The sequence below is a fragment of the Ammospiza nelsoni genome, chromosome 5 (assembly GCF_027579445.1).
Source record: "Ammospiza nelsoni isolate bAmmNel1 chromosome 5, bAmmNel1.pri, whole genome shotgun sequence".
Taxonomy (NCBI): Eukaryota; Metazoa; Chordata; class Aves; order Passeriformes; family Passerellidae; genus Ammospiza; species Ammospiza nelsoni.
Window position 1 is genome coordinate 50,256,916 of NC_080637.1, and position 13,029 is coordinate 50,269,944.

General features: G+C 51.7%; 1 protein-coding gene across 3 annotated transcripts; it reads left to right on the forward strand.

Moving 5' to 3' along the window:
* The first annotated feature begins 4,573 nt into the window (after positions 1-4,573).
* On the forward strand, positions 4,574-8,665 carry DNAL4 (dynein axonemal light chain 4). Of its 3 annotated transcripts, none has more exons than XM_059472757.1 (4): positions 4,574-4,755; positions 5,627-5,838; positions 6,539-6,622; positions 7,499-8,665. In XM_059472757.1, the coding sequence occupies exons 2-4, from the start codon at positions 5,767-5,769 to the stop codon at positions 7,661-7,663; spliced, it is 321 nt and encodes a 106-aa protein (XP_059328740.1). In that variant the 5' UTR covers positions 4,574-4,755; positions 5,627-5,766; the 3' UTR covers positions 7,664-8,665. The 3 variants fall into 3 exon arrangements, with proteins under 3 accessions (XP_059328740.1, XP_059328742.1, XP_059328743.1); XM_059472759.1 differs by having other exon boundaries at positions 4,575-4,755; positions 5,624-5,838; XM_059472760.1 differs by having other exon boundaries at positions 4,576-4,591.
* The last annotated feature ends 4,364 nt before the right edge of the window (positions 8,666-13,029 follow it).

Genomic DNA, 13,029 nt, shown 5'->3' on the forward strand with positions numbered 1-13,029 from the left:
AGGACGAGAGCAAGATGAGACCATTTCTTTTCAGTAAGCTGAGCCTTGCAAGAGCTGCAAACCTGCAACGGGGCTTAAAAGGTAGAGGAGATGACAAATCAATAGCTTTGCTGGCTGCAAGAAGTAATTACAATGACTTACACATATTGCTTGCTTCTAAATTAACCAGGAGCACTCAGGAATAGCCCCGTGTCTCTCTAAGGGCAGCTGGCTGGAAAACAACATGTTGTGCACAGTAGAGATGAGGAACAACAAAGCCAGCCTTGGGGGAAAGAGGAGGGTAAGGAAGGAAATATTTAACAGTGGTGTGGAGAAGGCAGATGCTTCAGTTGGTTGGCTGTGTTATACCCAGACATCCAGGACAGGGAGGAAAGGAGGAGGGCACCCAAGAGCTGGGCAGTGCAGGGCAGGGGCACAGCTGGGCTGCAGCAGCTCAGCAGGAGCTGGCACAAGAGGAGACGGTGTGGGAGACAGGCGGGAGTGATGGATGCTGCCCACGTGCTGGCCTCTATCTCCCTGTCAAGGGCTGTAAGCACGCTGCAAGGAGAGGAAAGGAGCTGCCATTTCCTTTCCTAATCTGCAGAACTCGCTGCTGCAGGGCTTTCTGCTAGCCAGGGGCTTAGCCAGACTCCAATACCACCCAGCCCACACTCCCAAAGGGGTTTGTCAGGCAGTGAAGAAGACCAAATTGAAAATGGCGATGGGAAACCTTCAGGCCTGATGGTGTTTGAAAACTTTTGTGTTTGGAAAGAAAATAATACTGGCATTTATGAACCCCTCCAGCCCCTGCCCCTCTTTCCAGAGGGCACCACTGGCCATGCAGGTTCTGCCTTCCCAGGGACATGGGCAATCCTTGGACCCCCACTTCAGAGTGGGCTTTGGGGATCTCCTGTGCTCCCCAATACCTGCAACCTCAGCTGAGTTTGCATGTCACAGCTCCCTGCAGTGTGTCAGCCTCCTGGTGCCCTCAAACGAGGTCAAGCCAGCCAATACTTGTCCCCAGGAGGTGACTTCCCAAGTCCCCACTGCCTGCTCAGCAATGGGGTGCTGCCTAATTGCCTCCTTTCACCTCCTGTCCTGCTGGGAGCCTCCCTTGCTCCCTCCCAGAGCCAGGAAGGCTCATTAAGACTTGTGCAGTGCTCGCACAGGGAATGCGCCACGATTCTGGAGCATCTGGCACAGGAACAGCCCCCACACGGCTGCTAGTGCTGCAGCAACAGACCTTACTAACAGTAGTTGTCCTTACTAGAGCTAGTAGCTACGGGAACATGTGAGGCACTGTGTTTTCCAGCAGAGCAGAGGATCAGGCTGTCCCAAAGCAATCTGCCCTGTCCTCTGGCACAGAGGCTGCCACCCATTCCTGCACACCAGCGTCCCCATCTCTGCCTTCCCTCAGCTCAGCATGCTGGGGGTTCTGATCCCAGAGAAATGTGCCTTCAGCATTCCCACAGGACCTCCTGAGAGCTGCCCCCACCCATCCTGGGGCAGCTGCCCCCAGCCTTGGCCCTCTGTTGCCACCCAACGCGCTGTGGAGCAGTGCCCAGTGGCTGGGCTGTGCTGGCAGGCTGGACAGCAAGCTCCAGCCCCCTGCTTCACCACACAGAGGAGCTGGGGCACGGCAGAGCCTGTGCCCACTGGGACAATGGGGAAGTCCCCAAACCTGGCCAGAAGCAGGTCAGAAAAGAAAGAAAAGAAGGATGTACTCCACCTGGTGAAGAGTCAGCCTGCTGTCTGGGTAATGAAGATGACTAAAAAAAAGCATGAGGCTGTGTATTTACTACATATATGTATATTTTGCAGCCAACGGTTACTTTTCTGTGCTCAGCTAAGGAGTACAACACACCCTCATGTCAGAAGGTAAAAAGTAAAGGTACTTTGTTTCAACGCATTTCACCGTGGCTGCTGAAAACAAAGGGATGAGAGAGTTTCCACCTCTGATTAGTGGCAAATAAGGCATGAGCAGCCAGAGCAAAGCAACAAATTCCACCTCCCTACAGACCCACAGGGGTGAATTGAACCATTGCTCTGGACTTGCTTTCACCTACAGAAGGGTACCTGGTCCACTAGTACTGGAAATTAAAGATCAGGTGACGTGCTGTCTGTGCCACCAGAGCCAGCAGCAAAAAGAGCAGTACATGTAACCTTTGCTGGCTCAACAGGGCCCTCACTGACTTGCAGTTATACAGAGGCAGCCTGTGGAATCCCTGCACTTGGGGCTCCAGAAACCAGCTGCTCACATTTTGTTAAGGCACAGTAGGTGGAGGCAGGCCAGCAGAACGCTCTCCTTCCTCAGGAGGCATCTCTGTCTTGCAGCCCCACTGTATCACTCACCACAGTCACAAAGACATTGGATTTTCCTGTCTTTGGCCCGGTGCAGTTTTTGTTTGGCCATTTTCCTTTAGCTTCTTACCTAGGAGCCACTGATGAATAACCCTCACAAGCAGTCCCCACATTCCGTGAGGGAAACACTCCTGGGGGTCACACTGACCAGAACCAAAACAGGTTTAATTGAACCCAGAATCACTCAGGCAAGCGTGCTCTGCCCTGCACACGCACACAAACACCCCAGCTCACACTCACTTGCTGCTTGGTAGTAAAAGTGGGTGAACTACACAGGGATTAAAGCATTAAAAAAACCACAGCGAGAACACGGTGCATGAAAGAGCTATGTCCCTGGAGAGATTAGAGTAGCTGCCTGGAGATAAAGTAATGATGATGGAAAGATCTTCTTCCTCACAGAGATTCTCTTCCTAATTATCTTGTCTGAAAAGAAAAAATTATGATCTCCCAGCTTTTATCTGTCTCTTGACAATTTTAGCTCTGTTGCAAGAGGCCCAAAAGAGGAAGGAGAAGGAATTAGCCCAGGAGGCAGGAATAGTAGGAGAACAAGTGACACAAGAGGCAGTGCTTCATTTTTGTCACCACCAGCAGTGACAGAAAAGGAAAATATAAATGATCACTGCAGCTTTGTCTTCCCAAGCCCAAAGGCAGCTTCCCTGCCCCCAGCACTGCTCTGTCAGGCAAAGGATAGCCAGGAGGTCGGATTCACTGCTGAACCTGGAAGAGATTAACAAGGTGCTGTTCTCCCCTGATCGCAGGGCAGAGCTTGGTGCTACAGGCAGGGAAGAGGACTCCTGAGCTGGCAGGGGCAGGAGAGTGCCCAGATTGTTCCTCCCCCACTCTTTTCCTTCTCAAACAGCTGGAAAGCAAATTCTCCTTTCAGCAGGCAGCGAGCAGCAAGAACGTTTCAAGCACACACCAGCCACAAGCACCACATGAAAAGTCAGACCCGTGAGCCACTCTGCAAGACAAGGATGGCCACTGATGGAAAACCAGGCATCACACCCAGCAGCTGGGGCTTTGCACAGGAGAAGTTCTTTCCCTTGGTATTATCCTGGAGCTTGCTGCTTCTCCATCCTTGTTAATTTCAGACGAATGCAGCCCTAGAGCTCCCTGAAAACTGTTTAAGCCCTGGTTTAGAGGCAACCCATGTTTGGCTAGCAGGGTGCAGAGACAACAAAGGTTTTGTAGCAAGCCCAGAGCCAAGAAAAACCTCAAAACAGACATTATACAAGCATAAAGCTATGGAGGGCGGGAGGGAGGCGATTTTCTCTGTGGGGGATGGAGGCTGGTGCTGTAGGAGCTGTTTGCAAACTCATGATTCATCCCCACGGCATCACTTTCTCCTTCTTTACACTCCTGTTGACATACAAACATGAGCTGTTGCCACTCCCACACAATGAGAACTGTGTCCAGCTCTGGAACCCCCAGCTCAGGAAGGACTTTGAGGTGCTGGGGCATGGCCAGAGAAGGCAAGGGAGCTGCTAGATGGTCTGGAGCACAAATCCCGTGAGGAGCAGCTGAGACAGCTGGGGTTGCTCAGCCTGGAGAGGGGGAGGCTCAGGCACCTGATCACTCCCCAGCTCACTGAAGGAGGCTGTGGCCAAGTGGGGTCAGCCTCTTCTCCAAGCAACCACAGAGGACAAGAGGACACAGTCACAAGCTGCACCAGGGAGGTTCAGGCTGGACATTGGCAGGAATTTTTTCACAGAACGTGATTAGACATGGGAATGGGCTGCCCAGGGAGGTGGTGGAGCCTCCTCCGTCGCTGGCGGTGTTTAAGGAAAGGCTGGAGGTGGCACTCAGTGCCATGGTGTGTCTGACATGGCAGCGTTCGGTCACAGGCCGGACTCCATGATCTCAGAGGGCTTCCTAACCTGATTCTGTGGTTAAAAACAAAAACCCCAAAATTGCCCCAAATCGCTCCTTGTTCTTATATTTATCCTAGTTTTTTTAAAATAAAAAATACCTAGAACTAGGTCCCTCAGGGGTTTTAAGCCAGAAAACCACGAAGCTGCCACACGCCAGCGGGGGCCCGGGGACGCGGCACAGCACAGGCGCTCCGCGGCCACCCCACTGCCGCCAGCGCCCCAAGGCCCCGCGCGGCGGCCGGCAGGGGAACAGCCAATCAGACGCGCCGAACGGCACAGCCCGTCCAATGGAGGCCGAGGGGGCGGGACTTCCCGCGCCGGTTGCTATGACAAGCGCGGCCCTTCCTTAGCAACGGCGCTGGGCCGCGGCGGCCGCGCAGGTGAGGCCGCGCCGCAGCTCCGCGGGCCCGCTCGGGGCCGCTGGCCCAGCTCTGCCTACTCCGGGACGAGGGCGGCGGGGCCGCTTCGGGCCTGCGGTCCGCTAGGGCCGCGTTCCGCTGCCTCGCACCCTCGGACTGTGGCCGCGGGCACGCCCGGGCTGGGGGTGGGTATTGAAGGGGCTCCCGGGAGTGGCGCCGGGCGAGCGGGCGGGGGGGTCTGTCCGGCGGAGGTCGGGGATTGGGTGCCACGGTGTTGGTCTGACTCCGTGCTTTAGCCAGCAGCTCTGTGTATGTGGCATACATGATTGGTGTGTCGCCTGGCACCGTGCTGGTTTCCTTTTCCTTTAATATCAGCTCACCCTGGCTCCCCTGGGTAGGAGAGGAAGATGCTTTGTTGTGGGGGAAAGAGCCAGAGGGGGGACGGCGGTGAAAGGCTCTGAGTCTGTCGGTCAGTGCTGTGCCTCTGCGTTGCCCGGGGGCAGGCAGGCTGGTAATGAGGCCCTGAGGCACGTCCAGAGTTTTCCCATATGGCCCTCCCCAGCTGACACATGCTCCGCAATCTGAGGAGCAAGTGCACAAACGAGACCGAGATGTTCCTGTTAAACATTTCCGTCGAGAGGAGTGCGCAGATTCTGTGCCTAAAATACTCGTACCCTCCTCTTGTCGTTTGCAGTTTGAAACTGCTACAGATAATAGTGTCCTGGGAAACCCTTTTGGAATTAATCAAGAGTAGTAGCAGCTGATAAGTTGTTCTCTTGTCCTCTCCTGAAAGCTGTACCTTGGCTCATCTCTTCCCTCAAGCTCCACTGTTGCTCCTGGGAAGTGCTGTGCTCCTCACTTATGGAAAAAGATACAGTTTAATAATTTGTTTGCATTAATGGTCTGTGAGCTGAGACTCTCAGGGGGGTGTGAAGGTGCTGTTGAGGAAATGGCAAGTGAGTGAGATAGCATGATGTTCTCGTAACAGTTTCATTTGCCTTGTGTTTTAATTGAAAGCCATCTGTCTCTTGCCCATGTTTGTTTTTGTTGAAGCAGCGTCCTCTAGGCCAAGAAGCGACTCCTCCTGCTGAAGAGAGGAACACAGAGCCCTGTTCCTCTCAGCTGGCCGTACCACAGCACTTTGCTGAACTCCAGGTAGCCCCTCTGCCCCTTCCTGGAGTCTCTGTGGAAGGACCATGGAAGAAGTTGAGGAGGAAAAAAAGGACGAGGCTGATTATAAAAGGCTTCACACTTTTCCTCTGATTAGGGTATGGAGGGGGATGGATTGCACATTTACCTGTGTCAGAGATGTGAAAATCTGTCTTCATTCTAACTGTCCTTCTCCTGCTGCATAGCTACTGTGAGAACATGTAGTGGTGGTGCTGTGGAGAGATCCTGGTTGTCACTGCTGCTTTCTCCCTGTCCTTTATCTCTCCTGGGCAAATCTAATAGCACCAGTGTTCCCCATGACAGCCAGAGGAAGCCTGGGGCAAAGCGATCCATCAGACAGATTGAGAGCACACTGCCTTTGGAGCCCTCTCTTGTGTTTTGGATGCAGCTTGCTTTTTGTCCTGGAGAAGCTGGAGCAAAAGATCTTGCTAGCCAGCCAGATAGCAGCAGCAGAAAAGGCTATGTAATTTAGATTTCTTTGTTACTCATATAGCAATAATTAAGGACTGTGGTGGAAACAGTGTTAGTGTGCTTCCCCTTTATCTTATAGCAGAAAAACTGGCAAATGTCTTGATTTCCTTCTTTAAGCTGTGCTTACACAGTGCTAATTTTCATGTAGGTCAAGAAGAATTCCTCACTGCCTGGAGGAATGGTTCACTTAGTGCAATAAACCTTTTCAGGTTTACTCCATCTAAGCCCCTGATAGAGTCAGTGCAGAAGTTAGAGCAGTTACTGCTGTTGTGTGTGCAGCTCTGATTGTTGTGCTCAGCTGTCTGTCTGTCTGATTGCCCCTGGCAGCACTCGGACATGCCGGAGGAGATGCGCGTGGAGACCATGGAGCTGTGTGTCACGGCGTGTGAGAAGCATGCCACCAACAACGAGGTACCAGCCACCTCCCAGAAGGGCCACCCTGCTGGTGCTGCAGGAGCAGGGATGGGGGTGTAGGGCAGAGCAGAGTCAGGTCCTGGCATCCTGTTACTCTCAGCACTGAGCTGGGGTAGAAGGAGGCAAAGAGCTTGGCTAGATCTTAGATTCAGTTCCCTTGCTCTGCAAGATCTAGAATAGCACTTTGCAGAGATTGGTAGTGGTGCTGGCTCCCAGACCTTGCCTCCTTGCTTATCCTGCCTTCCTGGGACATGCTTCCACTCTGTTCATAAAATGCCCTGTGTCCTGGGGGCTTGGTTCAGAACTGCTTGGAGTCTCTTGTTTTGGGGATGAGTACATGGAAGTCTGTTAAGTATTCCCTCTTGGCTTTAGGACCAACAGTCAAAGGAATACATACCTTGCTTCATGGGCAGGGCACCGCCTGTCACTGAAAAATTTTCCCCTTGCCTTTTTTAGGATCAAGCAGGGTGTGATCTGGGAGAAGCAAGCCTTTTAAAAGCCAGCCTACTTTCAGTGTTTTGGTAATTAGCTGGAGAAAAAAAAAAATGGACTCCTGTAAAAATAGCTGCTGCTCAGTGACCTGAATCTGCTCTCATGGTCACCGCAACCAGTATAACTCCAGCAGAGCTCTTGCTTCAGACTGTGTGAACTACAGAAGTGATGCAGGTCTAGCTGCTGGGCTGGAGGCTGCTGAGACCAGTTCTACCCCTGGGTTTACCTCTGGGGAGCTCCCAAGTCTTGCAGTGCAGCTGCTATACCTGTTGCCCATGGCATGAGTAGTCTTAAAGGGAGGAGAAGATTAGGGGGATGTTTGCATAAAACCTTTCTGGTTGCTTTGTCTCACCCTATGCTGTCTTCCTAAACATTCTCCAGAGTGCTGCCAAGATGATCAAAGAGACCATGGACAAGAAATTTGGGTCCTCCTGGCATGTGGTGATTGGGGAAGGTTTTGGCTTTGAGATCACTCACGAGGTGAAGAACCTGCTGTACATGTTCTTTGGTGGCAGCCTGGCCGTGTGCGTTTGGAAGTGCTCCTGACCCCTGGCCAGGTCCCAGACTTGCTTCAATACAAGAGATTTCTTCCTGCTTTTGACAAGTTTTGTATGATCTGGAGGTGGGGCTTTATTTTTAATACTTAAATGTTAAGACTTCTTTTTTTCATACTGACGTAACAGTTCTGTGGGATACATAAAGTTGGTGCGTGTGTGTGTGTGTATAATCTTGCTAAACTGTCCTGTCCTTGCTGGTGGGATTTCTCATCTGCCTGGCTCTTTCCTTGGTGTTTGAGCTGGAGCAGGAGGGAAGTGAGGAATAGGTAATCTCACAACACACTGCACAGCAGCACTAGCAGGGGAAAGCAAAAGCAAGGAGGTGCCATCTAGCCTTGTGGTTTTTTAAACTCCCCTTTATTCCACATAGTTTTCCTCTCTGCTTTCTCAACTACCATGCAGTATGGCTCTGACCAGCACCTGTCTTTCCCCTCTCTGGATGCTGCCTGTACATTCTTCCTTTCTTCTGAGATGTCTGCTCAGACCTGGCAGCACCCAGGGCCTCCCTTCAGGCTGTCTGTGGAGGTGTGAGCCACAGGGAAGCAGTCCCAGCTTGCCCTTCCCTGCTGTTTTGGGAGGGTACAACAGCTGAGCTGCCGGGGTGTAGGAGGTTGCTATGCAAACTGCCCCCTCCTTTCTCACCCACAGCAACTGAGACAGCATGAAAACACAGGCGGCTGACGATGCCTGGGGAGTGGGTGAGAGCTCTTTTTAAGGCTCAGATGCCTCCCTGTCAGTTCCTGGGGGCGTTGCAAGTGCTGTGTACTTTCAGCATCTTGTTTGGAGGCTGACAGAGAAAGGAGGCTCCATGTGAAATATAACTTGGTCATCAGAAGCCTCGTGTCTTTCTGGACTTGCATTCTTTTAGCCTGTTTCATTTTTGGAAGCTGTTGGTATTGGAGGATCAAATGAGCGTAACTATGTTACATGTATGGCATATTTATAAAACCTGGGGAACTGTGTTTTTACAATAAAAGTTTAGTAAAATGTCTTTGCGTGCATTTCTGTAGGCAAAGTAGTTCAAGAAACGTGGAAATGAGTAAGCCATGGTGTAGCACAGGCAGAGGCCAGTGACAGAGTTCCATCCTGCTGGTTTCCTGCGTGACTCTCATCCTTCCTGTTCAGTTCCTTTTAGCAGTGCAAGCCTCCATGGTGAGGAGCATTGCCAGGCCCGTGGTGCTGCTGGCCACGTCCCTCTGTCCTGTTTGACAGGCAGCTGTCTTTGTAGCTTCCTTAATTTTCAGATTTCCCCTCAGAATGTTGCCAGCTGACATCTCTAGTCCATAGTTAAGTCTGAAGGATCTTTCTGCATTAATGCTGTGGTCAATCAACCTGGTCTTAAAATTCCTTTTGTTCTTTTTTCTGAACCTCAAGTGTTATGCTAGAGATGTCCTTTCTCAGTTTCATTGTGTCAGGGAGCCAGGAACTGGAGTAATATGAAGACAACTAAGAATTATTTCAAATTTGGACCATCTGTGCTTGTGCTGGGCCAGGATAGGTTGGTACCAAGATTCCTGCCCCATGATCAGGATTGCTGTGCTGTGTGAAACAGCCCAAATCCTCTGAGCTCTCTCATTGTGCAGTTGCTCTGTCTCTCCAGCTGGCTGCTTTTATGTGAAGATAGTGCTATTGACAACACTTTCTACAGCTGGCAGGTGGAAAAGGTTATTTCCTCTTCTGCAACTTTCTGTCTCTTCTAAATCCAGATCAATAGGTAAAGTCTTTGAAATGCCCCATGCTGGAGTGGGATGATCCCTTCAGCCATACCACAGTCACTTTAATTGTGTGTCTTTCACGCTAATGAATAATTAACTGCTCTGTGCATATGCACAGGCACACTGGTCATGGGCATCTCTGCAGGGTCGTGGTGACCTGCAGATGACCACAGGGAGCTGCTGACATCAGCACACAGTCTCTTGGACTTGCTGCCTGTTTATCTTCTTGGCCACCAGCTGATCAAAGCTGATGTCTCCGTGACCTGCATTGGCAACAAGGGAAGGGTGAGTGCTCCCCAGCCTTCTCAAAGCCTGAGTGTGCAAACAGATTGAGGTGAGCTAGGTGTGAATGTGCAGCAAGTCAGCTCCCACACTGCCATTCTCACCAGGTAAGTGCAAGGTGGCTCACAGGAGAGTGGCAGGCTATTTTTATTCATAAAGGTAACAGCTTTCCTACAGGAAGTCACCTTGAGGCAAACCCTTGTTAGCTGATTTGCATTCTTGTCATTGGCATTGTACCTGAAAGCACAAGCCTCAGCCTCCCAAAATGTGGCTGTGTGTCAGAGCTCCAGCCCTGAGGCAAGTGTTCAATCAGATCCATTGTCCTGCCTGTTCCACGTTGAGCCATGCTTTGCTGGCCCCTGTGTGTTAGAAAAAAGACTTTAACCCTCCTTTTGTTGTGGAGCTGGAACATCTTTGGGCATACCTGTAATTTTCACAGGAGTAAGGTTTATGGATCAGAGACGGAACCTTGTCCTGTGTTTTCCCACAAGAGACCCCTCTGTGGCTGATGAACCTGCTGGATCCAGTCCAAAGGAGGCCATGAAGATGATCAGGGGGCTGAAGAACCTTTGTGATGAAGACAGGCTGAGAGGGTTGGAGTTGTTCAGCCTGGAGAAGGCTCTGGAGAGCCCTTATACCAGGACCTAAAGGATGTCAACAGGAAAGCTGGAGAGGGACTTTTTGGCAGGGCCTGTTGTGATAGGACAAGGGTTAGAGGTTGTAAACTAAAAGAGATTTGTTCTAGATTGGATATAGGGAAGGGAAGAAGTCTTTTAGAATGGGGGTGATGAAACACTGGAACAGGTTGCCTAGAGAGGTGATGGGTGCCCAACCCCGGAAGCATTCAGGGATAGGTTGGATGAGGCTCTGAGCAATACAATCTAGTTCAAGGTGCCCCTGGTCATTGCAAGGACTTTGGACTGGGTGACCTCCAAAGGTCCCTTCCAACCCTATGATTCTGTGAGGCTTTGGAGCCTCTAAAGCCTCTCCACTTTTTACTATAAAACTGCTCTCAGTTGCTGGAGGATTTTTTCCTTATGGATTTTCAGTGGAAATCTGGGAAAGTTGGCAACAGTTTGCTTGCTATTGTTTCCTTCTCATTTCTTGCCCCCCTGCATATTGCTGCCATTTCCTGTCAAAGCATCAGGCTGAGTCAGATGTAGAAAATGAGATGGAAAACGCAGGGTGATGGATGGGTGGCAGCCAAAATGACTCTTTCTATCCACCCGTCCCCTAAAGCTGCGCTAGCGGCTCAGAGGCTGTGCCTCATGACTTCATCCCTCCCTGCTGAGGGGAGATGGGAACATCATTATCAGCTGCCGATGAGTCCTGATTTGGAGCCAGCAGTGAAAATGTCCTCGGATGTTGGGCTCCTCCTCTGCCCCAAGGGTGACTTGAACCTGCTGGGAAGATGGAGGAAGAGCTGGAGGGGGGTGATGAGAAGAAAGAGGTGCAAATTCAGCCCTGTCTCTATGATGATGTCATGGCAACAAGTCAGGTGATCAGGGCAGACTTTGAAGGTCTCCAGCTCTTCTCCGTTGCTGCAGGCTCACGTCTGACTGGCTGAAAAATCTTTTGGTTAATATTTAATGCCAGCATTCAAGTCTAAGGGTGGCAAATGCCTCACCTAACCCCCCTGCCTTTGCTTTGCAATGGGATGCTAAATCAGGGTGAGGAGGCAGGATTGCAAGTTTCATTATCTGGGAATGGGACTAACAGTCAGTAGGGTGGCTTCAGCCCATAGGATCCCTATGCTCATCTGACTCGAGGACATGAGAAGGACGTTTCTGTCCCCTCCAGCCCAGTTTGGAGCTGGTTTGGGGCACTGGAATGAGGAGGTCTCCTCTTCAGGGCTGGTTCTGGATTAATGAAACCTGTGGCCCTGCTCCGGGAGCCGAGCCCAGCTCCTTTGATGCGATCAGTTAGTACAGGGAGTTGGTGTTTTGGTTGGTTGGTTGCTGTTTTTCTGAGCCATGACCTAATGATCCCATGTTCCAGCTACAGCCCCTCCTAGGGGCCTTCCGTCTGTAACGTGTGTCCAGACTGAATTCAGCAAACTTCCCGGAGCAGGACGCTGTGTTCCTCCACGCGGGGAAGCCATCTGCTCCCCTCCACCAGCTCCTTCTGCGGGGCTTCGAGCTCGCCAGCCGGGCTGGAAGGCTCTACTCCTCCTCGCTTGCCCCGGCTCTCCCCGGCCATGTTGCCAGCAGAAGGCTGGGGAACGCGGGGCTGGCTGAATCTGGGGCGGCGATGGTGTCAGCCGGAGGCGGTTTCCAGGCAACTGTCGCGCCGTGGGACACGCGAGCCGGGAACACCGGGGACAGCGCGTTCCCAGCGCGCCGCCTGGGAGCGGACCGGCACAGCACCGTGCGGAGAGGGTAGCGCAGGCAGCGCAGCAGAGCAGGGGGTCTCCACAATAGCCCCCTGATCGTCGTACCCTCCCTGGCTGGGACTGAGCATTTCCAAGCTGGCTGCTGGTGCATCTCGCGACAACGAAGAATTACATGATGTACGGGATTTCACATGCCTTCTGCATCCTTTGCAAGAGCAAAGAGAAAATAAACATTGTGCCAGACTGTAGCACAGCCCCCAGACTTATTGCAGGTAGTCCTGCGCTTGTCTGTCCCTTATCAAAGTTATAAACCATTTTTGTACACGCATCCCAGCTCTGTGTCCCTGGGTGTCTCTGCAAAAGTGAATTTCTCGTAAAAAGAAATGCTCTTCCCTTCCACAAGCTGCTAGTCCTCCCCAACGCTTGGTGGGTCCCACTGCCCCTCTGTGCCAACGCCCAAAGCAGTATCCTCACTCCTGCTTGTCTGCCTGCCCTACCTGCTTTAGAGGCCCTGGGAACATCCTTGCCCCTGAAACTCACCAGTGTAAGGTAGCCCTTCCTTACACTGCCAGCCCAGCATTTCCCCTTGCAGCAATGTTGATACTCACATCCCCTCCATTTTATCCAGTTTGAGTGAGTTTTGAAAGGGGGCTTGAGTACAACTGATTTTCAAAGGATGAGGGAGGGTGATAAAATTGATATGGCCAAGCAATGGGAAAAAAATTCTGGATGCTGAGAGTGCAGCTGTGATGAACATGGGGAATGGGACTACATAGTGCTTGGCAGGGTGTGTGCTGCAGAGGGGCAGTACCATTTTAATACCCTGTATTCAAAGAAGTGTTCTGCAGCCCTGTGCAGGTGACAGCACAGAAAGACAGGACAGTGGGGAATCATCTGCAGCCATTGCTGTCCCTGAGACATCATTGCAGCTATTGATTTGGAACTTGCCCCGTTCACTCTAACCTTGGCAGTGCCAGCTCGACCCTTATCAGCACTGATAAACCCTGCCACTACCTCCTGTCCCAT